The 23,775-nt window shown below is 44.1% G+C and overlaps 2 protein-coding genes across 3 annotated transcripts in view; one reads left to right on the forward strand and one right to left on the reverse strand.

Annotated features, from left to right (window-relative positions):
• LOC109465252 (acyl-CoA dehydrogenase family member 11-like) overlaps positions 1 to 11,147 on the reverse strand; it is a 38,141-nt gene extending 26,994 nt beyond the window's left edge. Inside the window, exon 1 of the mRNA XM_019762423.1 lies at positions 11,137 to 11,147. The gene's annotated coding sequence lies outside the window, so the exon portion shown is untranslated. The remainder of the gene's footprint in view (positions 1 to 11,136) is intronic.
• LOC109465267 (protein Wnt-3a-like) overlaps positions 1 to 23,775 on the forward strand; it is a 31,820-nt gene that overhangs the window by 4,722 nt on the left and 3,323 nt on the right. The window contains exons 2-6 of one of the 2 annotated variants that reach the window (XM_019762441.1): positions 19,294 to 19,388; positions 19,568 to 19,741; positions 20,478 to 20,549; positions 21,437 to 21,552; positions 21,794 to 21,946. In XM_019762441.1, the coding sequence (XP_019618000.1) occupies positions 19,294 to 19,388; positions 19,568 to 19,741; positions 20,478 to 20,549; positions 21,437 to 21,552; positions 21,794 to 21,946 (610 nt within the window). The remainder of the gene's footprint in view (positions 1 to 19,293; positions 19,389 to 19,567; positions 19,742 to 20,477; positions 20,550 to 21,436; positions 21,553 to 21,793; positions 21,947 to 23,775) is intronic. The other variant, XM_019762442.1, reaches the window with a different exon arrangement.

Here is a 23,775-nt window from a genome sequence, read left to right on the forward strand (position 1 = left end):
GATCTGCAGATAATCTCGATCACAATAGGACAGAAGGCGACCGGGAATTATAGTTTTTAACGCACACCACTTACAAAGTCGCTACTGTTGAAAAGGGAGGTCTGTACATAAAGGCGGGCGAAGTTTAGAGACGAGGACAGGTTTACCGGTCCGGTCAAACTTGCACTTTACTCGCACTTTGAAGATGCGCTTCTTCCGATACCAACTCTCCTGCAACAATAACAAACAAGAGATAAGATCAGGTGCGCGCAGGTGGGCAGGTGGAACAGGTAATGATAGGACAGGTAAGGCGAGATGAGAGTACAGACAGGGATCGGGGCGTCTTACAATTCTAAAGATATGCCGTCAAGGTTGTCCTTTTATCGTCGCATTATTGTCCGGAACAAAAAAAGGACGTTTTCGGCGCAATGACGTCACATGACAGGGACTTCAAAGCACGTGAACTGGTCTTGTGGCATTTCCTGTTTAAATATCATAATTAGAGGCTTGTTGTGTGACTCTGCACCTGTAGCTGGTAGGGATTTTGTGGATCTGCAGCATATCTTATCTAATAATGTCTTCTTACCTCATCACTACTTTGTCGCCAGGAGCGATGATACAGACCAAAACAGATGATTGTATTTTGTGTTTCGCAACCGTTTTCCGGATCATGACACGGAGGGTAGGCGCCAAACTTTTACCGTAACGGTTTTTATCTTTTTGTTGCCTTCGCGTGGAAGTCACAACACCGCCGTCCTGACAGCGTTATCATTTCTGGAGAAGCCGGGCTCCTTGAGTTGAAGTTCATGATCGCTGCGCAGTGTCGGTGGTGTGGTGTTCTGTGTCCTTTTCACCCCGTCAGTTCTTCCCCCGACTCCCGGCCAGATAGCCTCATACGGGAGGAATGTAAGTTGTATACAGTCGCACGACTTGGTGGTAAGGAATGGCCGGGAACAAAACCAGCAATGTAGCAAAGTTACCCAGGAGAAGCGCGGTAAAAGGGAGTGACGTGTCACGCATGCCGGGGTCGGCATTGTTGGGGGGCGGTGTGGGTGGGATTGGGTGGTCGGAGAAGTTAGGGGACAACACGAGGGAGGGGCAGGGTGGGGCTAGCCTCGACCAGGCTTCGGAAGCGGATGACAAGAGTAGAAATTAGCCAAATAGACAGATAACATGCCAGGGGAGTTGGTCCGCCGCTCTCCTTCAGGAGACCAACTCCCCCGATATGTTACCAGTCTATCTGGCCAAATTCCACTCTTTCCAGTCGCCTCTGAAGCCTGGTAGAGGCTAGGGAGTTGTGGAGACCTGGTGCTATGGCATTGGGAGGGGGTAATCTCCAAGCAGATATCAGGAGGGTTGTGTGAAGAAAAATGGGATAAGATAGAGAATGTTAGTGTTACAACACAGGAGTTTCTGATATACTTCTTAGTCCTTAATGACTGTGAGGTAGCTAGGGCTACATAAGCACGGATTTTGTACATTTAAGGGCAAGTCGGTCCTTTGAAATACAAAGTTATGAAGGAATTTACAAAATGACGTGATCGTAACATTTCTCCGTAGTTGTAAGGTGGCCAGTGTTATGTCCGACATGTCCTGTGAGGTCCACCTACAGTTATTATCACAGCATCTATCATTACCCAAATCACTGTTTGTATTTTCCTACCCCTTTGATCCTCAGGCTGCCATGGGGCTTGTTTTTACCGCAAATGACGGCCTTAAGCACGTTAAAACTACACCTCGTATACTTAATCATAGTCCTTCATTAGAGATGAAGTCATTTTTGGGGAGTGTTTTGTTGTCTGCGAAACTGCTCTTTTGTAAAAACAGATGTTGCCAGTCACTGAAGAATTCTAAAAGTAGATACAAAAATGTCATGTTCTTAGAAGAACAATGCAATATCTTGCATCTTGTGGAGACTACAATGTGAATCGTCTATGCTGTTACTTGTACTAGTATTTTAGCCTCCTTGTAGACTTTGTGGTGTTTTTCAACTACATTTGTATAATGCAGATTTCTGAAAGCTCCCGGTGTTCTGATTGTATGCTGTATCATTATAGAGTCTACAAGAGAAGGCACCAGTATTGTGCCTATGTACAAGCCCGGCCCTAACACATGCCCCGTGTCAGACGGGTCCTTTCTCCGGGTCCGTGTTCAGGACACCGGTCATTCCTCCCAACAATGTCAGAACAGATGGGCAGTGATTCCAGGTCAGGGGGAACAAAACTACCTATTATAAATCACATAATCGTACTGTAGGAAAACAGCGTAGAGGGAGGAATATCCTACACCCTTTTAAAGGAATCCAATGCAATTTCGGGACGTTAAAATAGAAAATATTCTGGATGAGGAAATCTGTCTGATGTTCACATTTACTGCCATTTCTTGCACATTTTCGCTATCATTTCATACTACCACGGAACCATTTAAATACATACCCTCAAAACAAGCTACATGAGAAGTCTCTGTTTTATTTTTTGGTACCACCAATAAATAGCTAGAACCAGCCTACGATACAAAACTAGCAACGGTTTTCCGTTAGTTTTGCCTCACAGATATCAGTAAGCTATGGGAAAGGGCTGATTCAACTTGAAAATTCATATAACTAGAAAATTACTTTGAAAAAAAAGTTTTGTCGCCCTTAAATTGCATTGGACGCCTTCAACAAGACCCCCTTTACACTGGGATCGTAACTACGGTAAGACTCGGATCTTCAGTCGTGTTGCCTCTTCTATCCTCCGTTCGTATCCTCCAAACTTGGACAGTCTGAATGTTTACAAAAGTTCTTGGCTTACCCCCGACTAGACCTAACACACTGTGTGTCTATTTGTTTGAATGTTACATTGATTCTCAATGAAAGGTTTACCACAGCACACAGTGACATTAAGTGAACAAAGGGATGCTGTTTTCTGTTTAGGCGTTTTGAGACATGTTAAAGAACACCAACTCTACAGTTGGAGGTTAGAATACAAGTTTGGAACTGTGTGTACATAACACGGGAATTGTTCAGTGTTTCAAACGCGGGTCACTAAAAGCTTCCCGAGTGTCCCAGTCTGGCCTCAAACAGAGGAGTCGTGTTGTCATCCTTTTGTCTTGTCCTACAGACAGGAACGAGACGGGAACAGTTTTCTGAGACAGATGGTGCTATACTTTCTGGGTAAAAACACAGCTAGCTATAGAAGACTGTCCTATAAAATCCTATTACAGATCGTCAAATCGTCATACAATCCCTAGATAGATGTTCATATATTATGGTACATTTCATGTACCTTTTTCTCCATTCGCTTTCTGAGTTTCTCTGTGTGTAACACTAACGTTGTATACAGACACAAAGAAACGTTAACGCAAAACAACATAAAATGTGTACACACAAAACCAATAATTTTCGAGCTTTTCTGCATTCACGAATCAAAAATTGTAATCATGCTGCATGATGCGATGCTTGCGGCCAGCCATGTCATTCCTCGTGTATTGTTCTCCAGCCTCCCTTCTTTCATCGCGATAAGTTTGTTTTTATGAGAGCGGTGAATACAGTTGGCCTGACACCCGATCTGCCCGGGTAGCCGGTAGCCCACCTGATACCCCGTGTTTAGCCGTAACATCGCGCCCATCGCACGGCTGAGTCCACTGCCCCTCCCCGAGGTGTGTTCAGGCGGCGGCGTGGGATCAGGGGGAGGGGCGGGGAGGGGCACACAAACATCATCGGCGAGTTTGCAGAAACTACCGGGCACTTTACACAGAAGGCTTCCGGCTGAGCTGTATTGATGCTGCCATACGTTAGGCAATAAAAATGTAGTACTAGTATGGCATTGAAATCCTCTTCAAAGACGTACCATAGAAGTGGAACTTGAGTACAACACTTCCTTTTGCGAGTGTAAAGTTTGCCTATTTCCATGCGTCCCCTACCCATTTAACCTGCTCCAATATGAGAGAAACAGTGGTTTAATTGAGAAGACGTATTTGTATTAACTACAGGGCTTATATAGCCGATACACGTACATATCATTTGCACAGAGTTTCATAAATCCCCCAAACTACGGAATCGTTGTTATTTTCAAACCTGGATGTATTGTCCGCCCCAAGGATGTAATACCTAATAGCACAGTGACTCAGGAACCTTCCAGACCAATCTCCCACAGCTCGGTAAATCAGAGCTCCCTCCTGTCTCCACACAGACCGGACTAATAGACAGAGAGACGGGTGCCATCTGTCTTCCCTGTACCGGACTCCAGGCCAGCACAGCGCACATACATTATCCTTTACGAGGCTATTCTGTAAAATTGAAACCGCTTCTCCTACTGCCAGACATGATTCATCTCCTCCAAACAGATGTTGGGAGGGAAAACGTAGCCTTCTCCAACCTTGAAAATGCTACAGAAGAATAAAATATGTGTCCAGAGCAGTTGTGTATGAAAGCTAAAGAACGCTTTGTGAAATATCATACGACACGGAAATAATGCTGTCAAAATTGAAGCGCTGAGATGAAAATCCAGCCAACACACACCCTAATCCGGACAGATTGAGAGATCATGTCGCACTCAAGATTCTAGCGGCGAAGTCGATAACTGTAGATTATTGATCCATTTCCGAGTAGAGCCCTGCATATGATTGGTCTAATGAACCGTGGTGTGAATTGGCTTGTGTAGCACGTCGTTCTGAATCTCTCCTAGCAGAAGTTGGTAGAGAAGATAGTAACCTTTCTATCATATTTCCCATATTCTGTCGCCACTTTTCATGCGAAATGTCACAAAATTCTCCCCCAACCTCTGCTTGGAGAGTAGTTGTGAAATGTAGGCTGTCAGGACTGTTAGGATCAGGTGGTCCTGATGTCCTCATCCGTCAGCTGTTGAGTCGCCTGAACAGCATCAGCCACACCCGGACCTGATGGACCTACTTACACTCCTGATACCGGCATGAACTCACACTTGATAGCGAGACGTATTCATCAGACGTGTTAAAAACAAATCAAGGGAATTTAGATGATAAAATTCATATAAAACCAAAGGAGAAATTGTGGCAATTGACATCCACTGAACTACCGAGTACCAAAGAGATGATTGGAAAAAAGTAGAAATGCCACAATATGTAAATACATTCCTGTAAAGTTGAGCAGATAGCAGAATAACACGCTATCAAAGCAAATCCCCGTGGACACTATTACTATGATATGGCATATCAGCATTTGTTTTAGCATACAATGATTACAACATCATTGATCTATTCATTCGCATCTTAACACCTTGTTATGGGTAATGATGACTGAGTATTCCAGAAGTGTACTTGAGACGAAATGATGCTTGGCTTCTTATATGCTTGGCTTCTTCTGTATATATTGGTCCCCCTTGCTTCAGGTTTATGAGAATCGCTACTTGTTATTGCTGGTTGCCTGAAGTGTTTCGTGTAACCATAAGGAATAGTCAGTTCAACACACACCAGGCTTGTGTCCAGGCCCATAGTTCTGTCAGAGATCCGGCCTCACACTTGGAATGATGGATGTCCTTTCTGTCGTTGATCGCAGGTGCCTGTTTTATTCTCACCAATAAAGATAAACAAGTATCGGCCCAATTTCCCCGGCCCGCCGCTGGCTGTCAGTGACGTGCCGGTGGTACTGCCCAGGCAGCCGGGCTGAGGTTAGCAGCTGCTGCGGCAATCTGACCAGGTCCAGGTCTTCCTCAGGACTTCTTGGTATGAACTTCGAATAAAGGCGGGACTCAGAAAAGCACTGTTAAGGAGTTGAAGTCCCCCTGATATGTTTTAAACTATTAGTTCATTCATTGGTGATAGTAACTTAATTTGTTACCGTAATACAAAGGAAGCTAGCGTTTTGCCATCTCCAACGGTTACATTGGTGCTCAAGCTGATTTGTTACATAACGTCATGGTTCTAGAGCGAAGAACCTAAATAACAAACATTGAGACTCCATATAACAATACAACAAGGATGTTCAATGATAGCTTGAATGCCGACCCACAACCTGTATTTTATTTTTAAGTTTAATTTTAAATCCTAAATTGCATCACTAGCACTGTTATGTTGGCAGGTACCTTTTGGTTAGTACGAAAGTTCTATCGTATATATCGTGCAGATATCGAACAGCTCTAGACCTTGTTCATCGCTTCTTGTTGTAGTTATTGCTTCACCCATAGTTGGGGTTGAAATTAATTACCGAGCCTCTCGCCAAGATTTCCCTTGAGATTGATATGAAATTTGGCCCAGTAATGATCTATTGTGCTCCCCATCGAGTCTCCGGGGATGGATGGTATTGTTAGTCCAGCCGCTGTCTTTATTTGGGGCTGATTTTTGTGGCATTGATCCAAGTCATCAATAACAATGTCGGAATGTTAGCCAGTAAGGAAAACAACAGATTACCGTCAGGGAACTGCAGAAGGACCATCCATCTCCGGCTGATGGGGGATAGTTACGCTTCTTACCAGTATTCATGTCATACAGGGCAGTGCATTGAGACTGATGTTCACAGTGCGTAGATACATCATAGAGGTCATTTCAGCTGACATAGATTGGATTGCCTTTCAGTCCAGTTACATCACCGAAGTCTGTTGAGCTTGTATCGGCATAAACTCCAACGTGGTTTCCAAAGTGGCTTTTCTGACATACCAGTATATTCCCTGACATTCATAACAGCTCTAAAGCTTACTAGTCTACTATACTTATAGATCTTTATGAGATTTTGTTTATGAATAGTCCTGGATATATCCGTATCAAATTATCATTCCTCAGCTGTATTTATCTGTGGTAGAGAAGATCAGAGCTTCATCCAGGGCATAACTAATGCGCCTATTGTACACACATTACAGGCGGGAGTGATCATTATGATAAACGTTCTATTCAATTGATATTTTGTTCTTTATCAGGGAAAGGTCCGATGAAAGCCCTTATCATTATCCATTATGATCTTTATCGCATAACAATCGGGTCTGTGAGAGCCTGGCAGATAAAGTGCCTGAAAACAACATCCATCACCCGGTCGTCAGCAGGGTTTATACTGAGCAGGCGACGAGTTTTCCCTCCATAATACAGCGTGGTGCTTGTCGATGTCTATCTCCTCTCCATCTGTCATGATGACCCTGATTAGACGTTAGGCTAAGCCTCCAGTCTCCGGCAGGATTAAGACTTTTCTTCTTTGTCGTCAATGCAAGACGGGGACGGCCGTTGTTTCTGCTACCCCGGGGCCAGCCATGTTTGTTTTTCAGCGCGGTTTGTTCACTTGCACCCATCCGCAGTATGTACACATCCGACTACCCGTGGCCAGGTTAGCAGACGATGGCTCACACGTGGGGTGGTGAGCTGGGTGTTGACGGCAGGCTGGATTTAAAAGGAAACGGGCGCGTGTTAGGCACGCTGTACTGGGCACAGACAAATAAGTAAACACAATGTTTACTTGTTTGTCTCCGACGGAACTGCACCACAGGTGTTTACTTACCTGTCTCAGGTGTTTACTTACCTGTCTCAGACTGAACTATACCCTATCGTGCCTGCCTCAGTCACTGGACTGATCTTCTGCGTCAAGCTTGTACACTCGTAATATTGGTCCACCAGGCAATGTGATAATGTCACAGTTGATAATATTGTTATAACAGTACACTGTTTATTGCCTCTTCCACTGTTAGTGTTATGGGTGACTTGCTATCCATATTCCGTGGGAAAACTGTGATGGTTACTGACAACTTACGGAAGTGTGAAACTTAAGATCAGTTGTAGCTATACGATGACTAGGTTCTAAGGCTGACTCAGGTTCTGAGAAATTGTCGTGGATCGAGTCTGCATCGCCATGCAGAAAATTGAATTCCTCTCCGCTAAGCAGATAACATCTTCCAGTCAGTGAAAAGGAGAATTTGTGCAGGGTAATAATTAGAGAATAGGAGGGGGAGAAGTTACTGTGCAGGTGTGCATTCATCATGGAACAGCGCATTGCTGTCAGGCCTGGGATGGCTGAGATAACCTTTCTCTTCACAGAGATAAGATAGTAGGACCAGTCTCCAAGCAGATCCCACAGTGGCAAGATAGTATCCATTGGCCAGAGCTGTGATTATTGGCCACCTCGGTGGTTAATGGTTACAGGGTGGCCAATGGTCACAGCTCTGGTCGTAGGATCTGCTTGGAGATTACCATCAAGTGCGTAAGTTGGGCCCCCAGTATGTACTACGATTTATCATTAGCTTCATTAGATGAAAGTTTAAGAATGAAGATTTTCTCCTAATGTAAATGTCTTTGATGACACCCTGGCGATGACATCAACGATAAGCAGTTGATATGAGATTTGATTGTGTTGGCATATTGAATAGTAGGCATTTCATCGGCCTCGTAAGACCATGAAGAAGAATTTTCTTCTACAGGCATATTGAATATTACGTACGTATCAAACAGTAGCTACACCCTGGAGGTGTCCTGCCTGTATTGTACAACAGTCTCATCCCCTTCTGTCGGTGACACTATTGTTGTTTCTTCACAAGTAAGGAGCGGGTTTAACTGTACAATGTATCAAACAGGCGGCTTATATGCTTATACTGGAGTCAAAGGACAATGGCATTGGGAGGTTCCTGGAGGCATTGTGAGGTGGTTGATGTGTCTGAACCAGGATATCCGCTGAAAGTCTTGAGAAGAAAGGGTTTTCCTGCCGCTACGTTATCATGTGGTTTCATCCTAGGTGTGGGCAGAGCTTTGCCGATCTTGGTGGCACAACGAGATGACGCCTTACTGAAGTCACTAGCCTCTACCAGGCTTCGGAAGCGACTAAAAAGAGTAGGGACTGACCAAATAGACACTTAACATGCCGGGGGAGTACATTTGCCTCTCTCTTTCACGGAGCAACTTCCCTGGCATGTTATCTGTCTATTTTTTCTAGTCGTTTCTGAAGCCTAGTAAAGGCTATGGAATCAGAAGAAAGCGTTAGACTTGGAAGTGGATTTTAGCGCAAACCACATTTCCCTTAGCGGTGTCAATTAGTTCAACCTCATCTTCTCTAGGGTCTTGTTTGGAACTTTGTTTTAACTTCTTGCATGATTGGAAGTCAGAAATGGTAATGGTCAGTGTTGTTTATGTCAGGAAGCATTGTGATGGGGAGACTGATTTGTTTTTCGCCGTTGTTATCAATGGCGACACGCTGTTCGGAATACTTAGCGATAATCTCGCCAACTTTTAGACAATCGTCATCAGCTTGTTGATTTACGAACCAGAACCACCCCGAAACCCATAAAACGTTTAGCTTCTTTTTTTACGTCTTTCATCACTTCATGTGGAAAAATGCCGCAACAAAAGGCCGCCTGCTATCGTTTTGAATGAAAAACGGGTATTTTTCGTTATCTTCATGTAATTAGGTCCCTTTACAGCACATGTCAGTGTATCCTTGAGGACGGCTGACAACTGGCAATTACTACCGTCCAGGGACGTAGAATGCCTTCGGGAAATCTACGAAGGTCTCGTCCTGTTGAATTCCTCTGCACAACTCCACGACAACGTGATGTCCACATATATCAGTAACTGTAACACCGAACATACAAGACTGCACAGGCACGGTCTGTAAACCAGGCCACAAATGTCTCAATTTTTCAGGTATGACGATATCTTACCGTGAGTTGATGTGGAATGTGATAAGGCTGACAAGCAGGAAGACATCACCCCAGGACACAATACGATACCGGGCACCGAAAACGCTACAGTGATATTTTACTCTGGGGGGATGAGGCCTCCGTGAAAGTCGATACACCAACTATCATAGCTGATCACTACTGATAAGTCATCGCTTCCTGTGAGAAGCTATTTACTACAAGACGTTTAAAAGGCACTTAGTCTGTTTTCTCTTGTACATATAATGGGTTACGGAAAAGGGTAATGTTTCCATAAAACATCTTAATGCTATTTTTCTATCCTTCCCAGCTTGATTCCTGTTTCTTGACGCTCTTAAGCGTATCAGTGTCTCAAGGAAGAAACCTAATGGCATAGACCCCCCCTCATAAAGAAGGGCCTTTTCCTTCCCATATTCACATAAGTCATAACTTGTTGCAACATGAATACATTGTATAAAATGCTGTAACTGCTGTGACTAACGCTGTGTAACCTGCTGTAACTTAGTACTATGACTAAGACATGAGACACAGTCTGTCCCTGACATGTGCGTCTTCATTACGGCATAATTGAGCGGCTTTGGACGCATTTCTGACCACCCGTCTGACCAGAACAAGGTATCTTCTCTCAGATCAACCCCCACCCGTCCGCCCACCTCCACCCAGACCTGGCGGCCGCAGACAGACATAATGTTATTACCTCCGTCTAACGGTGGAGAACTCTCCCTGTAAGGCCACGGGTATAATAGGAACAGTAGTTAGAGTCGCCGTGTGGACGTCTTTAGAAAGTCTGATGTTTTCAGACGTGGTATCTCGTCCGCAATCGGTCTCAACTGTCGTTATGCGCACTCCAGTGCATCAGTTCTTGTTATTTGTATATCTATACACTGTAGAAGCCTAATGTCTATCTTCGGATGGGACGCAACTTTCTATGAAAAAGACCTTGGTTTCATGCACGGGTTCGACTGAAGATGGTTGGTGGCATGATACATAAACTCCTACAGTACGGCAATGCTGTAGCATCTGGTAGTGATGGTGAGAGGGACAGAGGTCTCAGGCAAAATCAAATTCGAGGAAATTTTTCATCTACTGTAGAAAAAAAACCTGTTAAAAATTGGAAGGATTGTTTAGTTCTCGACAAGTCCTCCGCGCAAAGCTGAAGTCAGAACATGCTTGTACAAGACTACCCGAGGTTGGACCGCGGCGATGTTGACACAGGTTCTGAGGCGTACTCTGCGGTTTGATGCTGATGGCTTTTGTAAGTAGTTAGACATTGTCAGCCCGCCTGTTTTACACACTAAACAGTTCCTATTTACTCGTCCCAGCGACCTTTACAGGTGCGCAGTGCTGTTGGTCTCGATCTTGAATTACGGGGAGGTAATTGGACATGGGCGTGTCTGGAAGGGCGTGAAGGATTTCCAGCCGCCTTCATTTCTTAAACTCACAAAGAAACACATATTTGGCATACTTGCCGTCGTCTCCAATTGTCACATGTCAAGGATCAGTTGAATAATTCATAGAAGCAAACGTTAGTAAACATCGCAGTAGTGCGTCGTGTTGGCAGGACTTTTAGACCTACCGTATGTCTGTAAACACAACTTATAGCACCCCAGGGTCAACGACAAGGTAGGTATAAGATGTCAGAAGTCTCCTCACGCAAACGGGCCATCCATTGTCGGGGCAGAGCCCGGGAAATAAAGACAAGACGGGACAGAAAGCTTTCAGGTCCAGCGGAATATCGGCGGCGCAGGAACGCGTGAAACGGGACGGGCTTTCAGGGGGGCTGCGCAGCTGGCAACAAACAGTCTCGCTTTCAGCCGCAATTTCTCGCCAGGTGTGGCCGGACCGCAGTCATACCTGTTGTCTCACCTGAGATCTCATCAAGGGGGCGTAAGGTCTTATTACACCTAAACTCTTATTACACCTTTCATCTACCGTTTTGATCATCAAAACCTCTGGCGAAACAAAGTTTTTTTCCAAATGACTAGGAAATTCCAGACTAACGCTCGCATTGCCTGTTCGATGAATCTGCTGGAACGTATTTCTGACAGGGAAAATAGACAGTAAGCTGGAATTCTTTTGTCCCGGTAATATGTTCAGTCAGCCACCACCTCGCCTGTCATCAACATGTAATAAACACATGTCAGAACGGGTAGGAGATGGGATTAATCCGCGCATGGTCGCGTGACTCGGGTCAACTCAGGACATCAGGATACTGAAGCTCCGGAAAATAAGAAACTGAAACGTCAGAAGCTATGGTGATGTATATGTAGATCTAGTCTTAATAGGTACAGTACAAAGTCACATTTCTACATAGAATCGTTGATTACGGTAATAGATCTGATATGGAGGGACATTGCCATAGATGGGTCATTCCGAGTCGCCTGGCGTGAACCTGAAGTACCGGTCATCCATCAGTCCTCCTTCCCTCATCCCTCGCTCTCTTTCTCTGTTTGTCTGTCTTTCGTTCTCCCGTACGTGGTCGTCTCCCAGACTTTCACAACACGCCATGGATAGTAGAAATAAACTTCCTAACACCTGGCATTGGTACTCAGCAATCGCAATGCTTGGGGATCCCTGTGTCGGCCACCAGAAAAGGTCATCCAACAATACAATAAAGGTGTGTATGTTGATGGACATGTCTTCAGCCTGAAAGTTCAGGTAGACATGACATTCCACCTTGTATCAACACAGTCTTGCTGCCCCAATATGTCTACTGTCCAGTACATTAGAGCCTGCATCTAGAGACTTGAATAATATGAAATAGACTTCGGCTTTCGGTGTTCAGTCAGCTCTCTGAGGCGGCCTCACGTAATCTCTACCCATGTCATGACAACTCTAATTACCGTTGAGAGAATTCTAATGGCAGACTCCTCAGTGCATTGTCCTGTCCTAAGTGTTCCAAGAAGAACGGCTGGTATGACTAACCGTTGGTAGTATGCCGCAAACAACAGGTAATTATTACATAGATAATGAGAGATGTGAGTGTGTCAAGGTTGCCTGTCTTTGATGATATCGCCGTTCTTTGAAAAGAAAATACCAGAGAATCCTGCTCTTCTATGTAAGATACTCTCCCCCAGGCACACACCAGCGCTAATGTTTCTGCTCTTCTTCTGTGCACGGTAAAATTAGAGGGTGGATGTTTGTTTGAAGAGTTTGTTCCCATGCCTTCAGAAGCTGCGTGCCGCCGGCCTGCGTGCCTGTCCCCGCCCGAGGCGCTACACCTGTGCGGCCTGGTCCTCCTCAATTTCCACCGCCTCTAATTGTGGTGAACAGCACCGTTTGTTCTCACCTGCGCGGTGTATCGCCGTACATCATCATAATCACCGCCTTCCAGCCCCCCTCCCCACAACAAAGACTCGCACCCAACCGCCTGGAAGAAGTCATCCCGGTTCATGGGACAATGTGGCGTAATGGTCGCCGCTAGCCCTCGGCGCAATCTTTTAAGGTGATCACACCATACTGTAGCAGGCGAACCAGCGGGGCAATTTCACGGTAATTAATTTAAACCATAAAGTCGCTACTTTAATGTGGTTTGTTCCATACTCCTGGTGGCTGGAAGAGGCAGATATTGGGTAAATAACCTACCAGAATTAATAATCTGCCAGCGGCGTTCGAAGACCAAAGAAGAGCCACTAGGCTGGCTCCTCCACAAAGCATTCACCTCATTTGGACAATGTATACTTCTTTTCACTTCCTGAAAGGACTGATAATTTGGCAAAAACATATCCTGAACCACCGTTGATAACGACGTACTGGAAACTTTTCTACGCTGCTGTTTGAATGCTGATTCCGCCCAGTGCGGACCATCCCGCGCACATTGTTCCCATGTTGCGTGATTACCCGTAATGTCGGTGAGCAGAGGTGTAATCTAGGGTATAATTACCCCCAGACTACGTGCTTATCTTACCGTTTGCTATGACTTCAGCGCAGCTCCTAAGGCATGGCGCAGAATGAGTCCCTGTCATTAATGCCATACTTACTCATTAACTGCTTCTGTGTAATTAGCGGTGATTACGGTGTTCTGGTGGCGGTATTGTCAGGGGACTGACTCCCGTACCACCTGAGTTGTACGTAAGAGGACAGGAATTTGGCTCGTACCATCTACTCAAGGTCTTCTGTATAGATATTTCAAAGACTTCAAAATACATAGGACGAATGTAACCGCACCTTAAAGGTACTCAAAGTTATTGCAGGGCAGTATTTTTAAAGTTAAGTCAATTTTCTGGTAACTTTTAAAAATGTAGAAAGTTGAATTAGCCCTATGCTACTAGCATACTGATATCTGTGAGGTAAAGATATGATGTCGGTGACGGAATACGATTGTTTGTTTCGTATCGTAACCTGGTTCTTGCTATTTATTAGTGGTACCCCAAATACAGGGACTTCTCACGTAGCTTATTTTTGGGGCTATTTTAAGTTTCCAGTATGAAATGATGACGAAGCGATAGTAAATGACAGATTTCCTCACCCAGAATATTTTTGTTTTGCCACTGAATGACAAATGACGTCCATGACCAGCCCAGACTACCAGGCGACAGGCCGGCAGTAACGTTTGTCACTGTTAGATGGAAAACGTTGTCTTCAAGTCCCTATTAGTATTGATGAACAACGTGCTTGACTGATGGTCAAATCATCACATCCAATAGAAAATAAGTACGACATAAATGCTGCATCATGCCCCCCCTCCCACCACACACACGTCAATGCATCTATATTAGATACTATTCTAAGAAACGTTATTTGTGCCAATCATGGAGTTACTGGTGATTTTAATCCGATTTACCTCTTGAGCCTGTGGTTGCAACAGAAGTGACTTGAAGTCGAACAGTGCAGGCATTGATACCACAGAGGATGCGGTTTTCCTGACATCATTTCACTCTTGACCTCACCTGTTAACTTGTGTAACTAAAGTCACTGCTTCCTTCCCCGTCTTTTATGCCAGTTGCTAATAGCGCAGCATTACTAAGGCTTGTTCCGGACCAAGTTAATTTTACCAGGAGAGCAGTGGACTACAGTAGGTACCAGCGCCTTTGCTGTCCACCTAAATGTTTAAAGTCAGACTCAAGAGCAGAAAACAGTGTTACTTTCTAAAAGACCACATTTTCATTGATACAAAATAAACCAAATTTGTAAAATGCACTTACAGATTAACAGAATTGAACTATTTATAACTGAGCAGTGCTCCTCCATGCAGACCCATTGTGGGAATGATGCCGACCTTTAGTATGGATTCCAATGGGATGATTGCTGGATCCAGGTAATTTTGTGGCTCAAAGCAAGAGGAAAATTCAGATGTTAAGGCGGAAAATTGATGAAGAACTATCCACTCCAACATTACAACGTGATCTCTCATTTCAAAGTCTTCTGTGTATTTTGAATTTTACTATACATCAAAACCATTTCCCAATGCTTATAACATGATGACTAGAAAATGAATCAACAACACAGAGAACACGTAGTCTGTTACAGATTATTTCTCCACGACTGCGCTCGTAGTTCAGTTTGAATAATGAATAACATCCTGACTGATAAGATCAGTGACCAGTGGGTGTTGTTAATGTAACGGCAAATGAAGAGGCGCTATGTCGGCTATTCACCCAGCAGATATGATGATTTGTCGTTCATTGAAAGCCGTGAAAGCCCCGGGAAGGGCAAGCGGTGATCCGTGTGATTTTCTCCCCGATCCGCCCGCCGAGGGTTGATGGGGTTCAAGACGGGGTCAGACCATTATCTCAGCTATTGTTCTCTTGTCAGGGAGTCTATACTTTTGAATGTCTGCTGCAACATTAGCTCGGCTGGCGACATTACACTGCAGCTTTGGTGCACAAAAATCAGACAAGGAATCGTTACTAGCAATACAAAATTCACCCAGCGTTTGGTATAAAAAAACTGACTATAAGGACTGATTCAACCATAATAAGCTGCAAGGAAGTCCATGAGACGTCCTTGTGAATTAATTGTAGTCTTCACACCATTTACAGGTGTTTAAAGACACGTCATCAGAGAAACAGGTGTTGTAGCTTCAGAAGTCTGTCGTTTGATACTTTCATATACGTTCTGAGGTACACCGACATTGACATGCCTTACTCTCATAGTGTTGTTTGTGAATTATTTACTTAGATGTAATTACAGGCACATGCAGTACATATACCATGCAAGCTATTGGAAGTCTATATTGATGAATATGGATATATATGAAGCGAGGAGTGGATATATGTGGCTGTTTTCCTATACCAACTAGAGACACAGTCGACACTGTCTAGCAGAGGAAGTTTCTCGACAGTTGCAGGATGTGAGATTGTTAGTAAGATAAGGAAAGGTGCGTAAACAGCCCTGGGGGTGGCGTGTTTGCAGGTAAAGCTAGCGAGGTGTGTGTGGTCCGACACTACTATATCTACTATTGTCAGGATTAAGACAAGGGATAAAGCTGACTTAAGAACTCTTGGACACAGTCGGAACTTCAACGTCATTACGTTCTTAGGCATGATTAAGGGAAGGTTGAATTCTGCAGGTTTGTGAGGATCTGAGAGATTATTTGTCGTCTCTATAGAAAATTCTATCTGGCTGATGAATAGGATTGAATGAGGAATGTCTCCTGTTGTCTACTAGAGCCTGCCGTGCTTATGACAAAGTGTCGGCAGGGTAAAACACAAGGGCGGGACATGTAGGTATTATAGACTGTCTCTATTCTTATCGTCTCATCTCTGAATGCAAAGTGCATGATCACTGACTCAACGGTAAGGATATGTCTACAGGTCACATGTGATGCTCTGTATCCCAACAATAGTGTCACATACTCTATAAATACAACAACACAATGACAGATAATACGTGTGCGTTTTTAGAGCTGGGTCATCAAAAAGGTGTCTTTACTGTTAACAGTCATGAGATAAAAGTCAAGTTTTGCCTCAAATATTGTTTAGCGGATGTGCAGTTGTTTGTGTTGCAGGTTGTCTGTGGTCAAAACTGTCGTAATCTAGGCTTAACATTATAGGGTAGAACCGCTTTTGTGTGGTCTCTATACAGGTAAACAACCAATGTCATAACATTCCTTTTCAAATTGAATAGCTTTTCATCCCGTAGTATCCTAGCACTAAGTCATAACTCCCCCGTCTGTCCTACTGTGGGGTGCGGGAAGGTCCCATGTTTCCCACACAGCTCCATGGCACTTCATGTAAACACGTCAACGTCTGCTCTCCTGGGGGCGACACGAGCTGGCAAAAACTCATCTACAAGCAGATATTTTGGAGGCTGCAAAGACAGTATCAAATTGGCCTCACAGTATCCATTTGCCGGGCAGTTACCTTTTGAAAAGGCCCGATGAAACGCCTCAAAACTCGTCATAAATAAGCCTAAACATTAGTACATATGATAAGGTTTGGAGAGCAGGCCCACTCTGGGGCTGGGACTAGTTGTACTATGGCCACTACATCGGTCCTCATCGGTAACATCAGTGTGAAAAAAAATTAAAATGGTCAGCTTGTGGAAGGTTCATAAAAATCCCAATACTGATGAAAGGCGTTTACCTGTAACCAGAGTTATACCAGTGATTCAATACCGTTCAATACAAGGATACCAGCTACTGAAGTCCTCTCAGATCATTAGCCAGGAGCAGAGGCAAATCTTATCTCCAGGTACTTTGAAAATGATGTACATTGTATATGAATGAAGGACATTTATTGTACGTTTATGCTCTTACAAGCTATGTACAGGTCATGGATATAAAGCATGGGGCATGGGAAAACCAACAGCTATCAAAGCTATTGTTAGTTTGGTCCACTTTGTGTGAATGATGTAACTTATACATATGTACAATGTGAAGACCGAAGTCTCTAATCAGGAGCCATTGCCGTCTTGCTCGTTAGGACGAACCCGTTTTGTCCGGTTCTCAGACGGTAATGACACACGCTATGTTGTCAAAAGACAGCTGGTCGGCGGAAAAGTCAATAGATTTTACAGTCACTGGAGAAATACAAACATTTCTACATCAGTTCAGTTCACTCCGATTGTTGCATAACGTGGCTTTGTGGATAAGGGGCTGAAGATTCCAAGCTAATTCCAAGGCTTTTTTTATTACGTGGCTGGCTTTAGGGTGGTCAAAGGGCTTGGTTTCATGGATTGTCTGATGGCCATTCACACGTATAATAGGTACATAGTAATCGGACATGAACAAGGGTTTCAAAGTTGTTCGTTCTTGGACCTTTGTCGTTTCAAAAATGTCTTGACTTAGTCAAAGGTCATTCTTTAGCCATGTATACATCAATGTACACACCTATATCTATTCAATGCAGTCTTCATTATATAGCTCACCACAATTGATAGTGTACACAATGGAAAGTAAAATAATGGCTAAGTTGTTCACCTATGTTTTAGAAGAAAATGTGATAAATGATCAAAAATCTACATTGCCCAAACAAGTCTACCTACACTTGCTGTATTTCCGGTACACCCGTACATATTCCTCAGAATCCCCTTTACAGTATTGACCTTTCGGTCATCTCCAACTGTGCAACAAGACGGCCTGTAAAAAAACGCCCATACAGGAATTCTGTGAAGGTTCACCGTGACATTTTACTGACAAGAAGAGTATTTTTACATTTGCTGGGTGAGAGATTTTCAGAAGAGGTCGGAGACCTTGGCTCCAGGCTTAGCTCTGTGTCGCGAGCGAGTCAAACTCACTGTAATTTCAGTGTCAACATTTTTTTCATAAATCAAATATTTCTAAGATCTGTAAGAATGCTGTAGATTCTTAATTTCATCTCACGTGTCTAGCCAAACGTTGGTCCACTACATTAAGAAAAGAAATCAAACCCAACAATAAGTAATTAGTAAATTAGAAGTAGCTTTTTTAATTAGGATTTACTTAGTGTGTTAATTTTATTATTTATTTAGCATTTCTAATACTTTTAGTACTTGCACTTAGCCCTTGGGCACGAATGTACAATAAAGTTATAAGTTTTGTTTAAAACTTAATGTTTTATAAGTTTCAACGTCGTTTATTGTCCTTCATGTCGCAGTATATAACATCGTTGCCTGAGACCTCCCTCTCTCTGATCTGTTAAGTTTGTATGGTTCATGCTACAAGTAAATTCCATTAAGCAATCTCCTTGAGCACTGTAGATTCTTTGTTGGAGGAGCGGCTATCAGAATGCGGCTATCCCCCCACCTCTGCTTGGCCACGTCCCTGTGCTGAAGACAAGTTGTTGACGTGCGGGTCGTGCCACTTTGCCACCTGCTCCAAACCAATTGACGAGAAAACCCTCTCCTGCCCAGCACGAGGCGCGCTCCCCGTGCTGAAGCTAATTGTCTGAAGCAGGAGAGGTGAGGACCAGATGGTCCGTCCGCAAATTGAATCCGTCCCGCGCTGGCCTCTTCAGCAGATGAAGTGCCCGGAATCGCCTCCTTGGCTACTAATGAAACTGTGGGCCACAGCTCGCCTGTAGTAACAGCTTGCTTCATAAGAGTGGGGGAGCTGACCAGTTTCAGCAGTAAGATACAGAAATGAAGTCGTGTTCTACAAACTGTAGCTCAATATAGACCAGACTTTGTAGACTGAGAATCCAATTGAAATCGTTAATTGCTATCCAATGACTTAATACTATATGAAAGTTTCTTATATACCGCAAGTACGAAACATGGAACTATGCAACTAAGCACATTCATTATTTAAAAGCGATGTATTGAAAAAGGAGTGACTCTAGCATGGTCTAAAGTATGGTTGTGTTTTCTGCAGGTATCTGGCGGTGGGACCACAGTTCAGTTCACTGGCTGCTAGCAATGCCGGAGGACAGGGGAGAAGATGGCCGCTGGTCTGCAGTAGTATACCAGGTAAGGGTGTGTATGGGGCAGGCAGGCGGGAGACTGTAGCGCTCCAAAAGATTCAAAACGCACAAAAATGATATCAAGAAAAAACGTCAATTATAGTCATAGAGCATTTCCTGGTTCAGGCATTCCCAATGCAAAATATGTTGTAGAATACACTTGTAATCCCTCTTTGAACTCCTCAGGTCTGGTGCCGAGACAGATCCGGTACTGCCGGAAGTTTCACGAGATCATGCCGTTCGTGGCGGACGGCACGAAGCTGGGGATCCGGGAGTGTCAGCACCAGTTCCGCGGCCGCCGCTGGAACTGCACCACCGTCCAGGGACAGGTCTCCATCTTCGGACCAGTCTTAGACAGAGGTACCACCAATCACTCACTCAACAAGTGTGATCAAAGTTTGACCGATGGGCTTCCCAGAGAATAATATACACTCACCGAAATTTCCAAACTTCTTCGGACACACGTAGTCACTCATTTGTGCCTGTACACTTTTCCATCAAGACAAAGGTACTAACGATCACTCACTCAACAAATCATGGGCAATGTGATGAAAGTTTGACTGATGGTCATCCCAGAAAATAATATACACTCATCGAAATTTCCAAACTTCTGTCTTCTTAGGACACACGTAGCCACTCATTTTGTGCCTGTACACTTTCCCATAAAGACTACTGGTTACCAGTACTGTGCTACTACACTCTTCACCACATTTACGCCTGCCGCCTTTATCTACATTTCTGTGCGCTCACGGATTCTGCTCAACTGCTTCTTGATCTCTTTTTTCTATCCTCTCTACCCACTCACTTCTTCAACTGTAACTGTAATTGTAACTGCACACAGCCTCACAGATCATCGCCACCACTAGGGTCGGACCAAGTGCAAAGTCATTCTTATTGTGTCTTTCCCCCCAAATCGTACTTTTGCATAAGACTCTCAAGATGTCGTTGTCTGCATCATAGAAACTGTCGAGAATTACTAAAGAGAAAACTGCAATGTTGGCTTATGTTTGATCCAGCTTCTCAACCCTTCTATGTTTGGTTTGATGATGCATGTGGTCCGACCCTAACTCCACACTCTTACATCTCCCACCCATAGGAAACACCAGTTCCACACCAAAAACACCTCCTCGTGCAGGGGACTCCATACTCGGTCCGGCGGTCAACAGAGGTAAGTTTTGTGGTGATGATGAGACCAGGAGATGCTACATAACTACATCAACATCACACAGAGCACTGCGTGCGTGTGGCAGTGGTTAGCGATACTGGACCAAAGGGTCAAGAGTTCGAATCCTTGTTGTTGACACAAACCACGACTTCCACGCGCCTATGTTGCTTCTCCTCTCAACAAGTTTGAAAAAGAGCAAAACTTTCTGTCTATTTTCAAGTGATATAAACGCATCAAGCCTACATCATACGTATACCTACAACATGTATGTCTAAATGTATGACAACCACCTTCAGTACTTCATGCTTGCTGTACAGACTTCAAACACCAGAAACATTCCGAAAGACTTATCACGATAATCTTCATTCTTTGTAATGTATATGTAGCGCCTAAAGATCCACATGGATGCGCGCAGAATTTGTCTCATGACTCTCAGCCTCGTGGGTGGCATAGCTAGCTATCAAAGCTACCATCTCGTAACTCGTACCCACTACTTACTAGTACTCTCATAAGCCCATCTTACTCCGTGTTTCATCTTACTCCATGGCTGTTACTAATAAACTGCTTAGCACCTTTAGTCTCCTTAAATACGTCATATCTGTCAGTGTTCTACCTACCATCTTAATACTATGAATAATATGAACTTATGACCTTGGGTTACCTTAAGTGATAGACACCTGACATGGTTGGCACCAGAAACGAAGAGCTATGTGCTGTGCATTTTGATAGACCAGTTACCTAACAACTGCCATCCGTAGATCTCTTACACTCTAAGCATGGAAAATGTTTTTTAATATAACCTGAAATGTGCAAAATCAACGACACCTTATTAGCTGTGATGTTTTAAGGGAGTCACAGAAGACAATTGTTTTTCTGTTTTTGTTCTCCAGCTTCAAGAGAAGCTGCCTTTGTTCACGCCATCACGTCGGCAGGGGTGGCTTACAGCGTCACTAAAGCATGCGCAGAGGGGACCTCTCCGGACTGCGGCTGCGACAACAGACACAAGGTAACGGTCGACTTTTAAACCATCAAAATGGCGGCCGTTCAGGTGTCCGAGATGAACAATGTGATTAGTTGGGATGGGTCAGGTGACAAAGACGGCAGCATCCATGGACTCCGAGAGACACAGAACAGTTTTTTTTTATGCTCACGTAAAACTGGCATAGTTGTGGTTACGCCTTTATAATAGAATTTTACAACAATTGAAGCAGGAAAGGGAGACAATAACACGCGTTTGTCTACTATAGGGACCTCCCGGTGAGGGATGGAAGTGGGGAGGATGCAGTGAAGATGTCCTCTTCGGCACCAAGTTCTCGCGAGATTTCGTGGATGCGAGAATACGGGGAAGGCGAGACGGGCGATCAGCCATGGACAGACACAACAACGAGGCAGGCAGACAGGTAGAGAAACTCAACTAAATCAGCTTCTTGGCATACGTTATCTAACCTAGTTGTAAGCCTTTAGCAAGAACTGGTACATTTTTAGAATAGAATTAACTTTTCCTCTTGAAAACAAAAGCTACGTCCCCCATTTAATTGTAAAACTTATTCTTGGGTCTGACGTAATTTCTAGAGTTTTGATTTTTGGTGGAAAAAGTACGTGTCCAAATTGACCTTGACCCGAACAGCCACAGCCACAGGATTCTGCTCTTCCCTAGTACATTTGCCCCTGGTGCTGCATGTGTGAGCGGCGCCCTTCAAGTGTCAGTCATAATCCAACTGTCATCGCACTCCGACGTCACCGTTTCTGACGTTAAGCCAATAATTTGAAGGCGAACAAATCGTACGTTTCTGCAGGGTATGATTTTGGCCGTCTATTCTAACCTCCGCGGTCCGTCTGATGTTCTGACCAGAATCGTGGCTAAGCCGGCGGGGTGGCGGCCGGCTTGTCCACACCTCAACGACCATCGGAACTGATGACGTCGAGCGCGAGTCAAACCTATAATTTCAACAACAATGGTTGTCTAAAAAAGGGCGTTATATAGACTCCCGGATGAGACGATGGACGAATTAGATAGTGCCAACCGGTTTCCCAGCACTTCAAACTACACGATGAAAAGGTCAGGTTTGAGGCAAATGACTAGGTTGCCGTTGAAGGCATTTGTAAACTTTGCTCAAACGTTGCACCCATGTCTAGGGTAATATAAGAAGGATTAGGGGTCTTAGATGTGAGAAGTTGAGCCCTGAAGGATTGCCCTGGACATAAAGAAAGGCACAGGGCTCTGTCCGCATCACTATCCTGTTGTCAAAACATGGCGAATCCCCCAGACAAACCGCACGACTCCAGGTTTGTGAGAACTCGACTTTGTGCATTAGCACACGCCAGTTACGCTTTCACTGGGGTAAAACCTTAAATATAACGTGAAGTTATACTGGTGGGACCCGAAATGTCAAACGTTAGTCTTTCTGTTGTCCCGATTGTGGCTGGGGTTGGTGCGGTGAATAGTATATCCGCCTTCGTGGAAGCATGGTTCGTTAGCTTTACGTCAATACCTTTACAAACATTGAAAGGCACAAATACGACCTGGAATGATGCTGGTACAGACTAGATCTGTAGAAAAGTCCGCCATTCTTCGTTTTGTTCCTATGAAAGATTGTGACGTTCAGGAGAAGAGCATTTCTCCTTCCGTGGAAGCGTGGCAGGCTAGACTTACGTCAACCAAGGAGGTTAATTCAAGATCTGTAACCTCCATGCGTCAATAACCTTTCAAACATGTAAATCTCTAAAGTATAACCGATAATATCCAATTTGTGGTCACGCTGTTATAAATAGAAAGTATGAAAAGTCAGATATTATTAGCTAAAGATAGTTTGTGACGTTCAAACGATGATCATACCCGCATCGTGGCTGTTCCACGTCTTGTTCCGACCAAACTAAACAAGAGGTTTGAGGGTTACGCTTGTATTGTATTTTGCCTATAAGACTTTTGTTGGCTCAAGAATTAGGCAATAAAACTCACATAGAAAACACGGTGACGTTTTCCTGCGGTGCAAAATATACTTGTATAGTTCTGTTGGTTCCATAGTTAATGTTATAACCAAGTCTGAAGATAGACCTGTTGGAATAGTAATTGTGTGTTTCCCTTGTATAAAATACATGAAACATGCCCTGACGATGTTTATCCTTGTCATAGTCGAGTATACATGTAACATGTGCTGATGAGTAGTGTATCTATGAGTAGTGTATATACATGTAATATATGCTGACGATGTCTATCCTTATCCCCTAG

The sequence above is a fragment of the Branchiostoma belcheri genome, unplaced genomic scaffold (assembly GCF_001625305.1).
Source record: "Branchiostoma belcheri isolate BF01 breed outbred unplaced genomic scaffold, Haploidv18h27 scaffold15, whole genome shotgun sequence".
Lineage (NCBI taxonomy): Eukaryota > Metazoa > Chordata > Leptocardii > Amphioxiformes > Branchiostomatidae > Branchiostoma > Branchiostoma belcheri.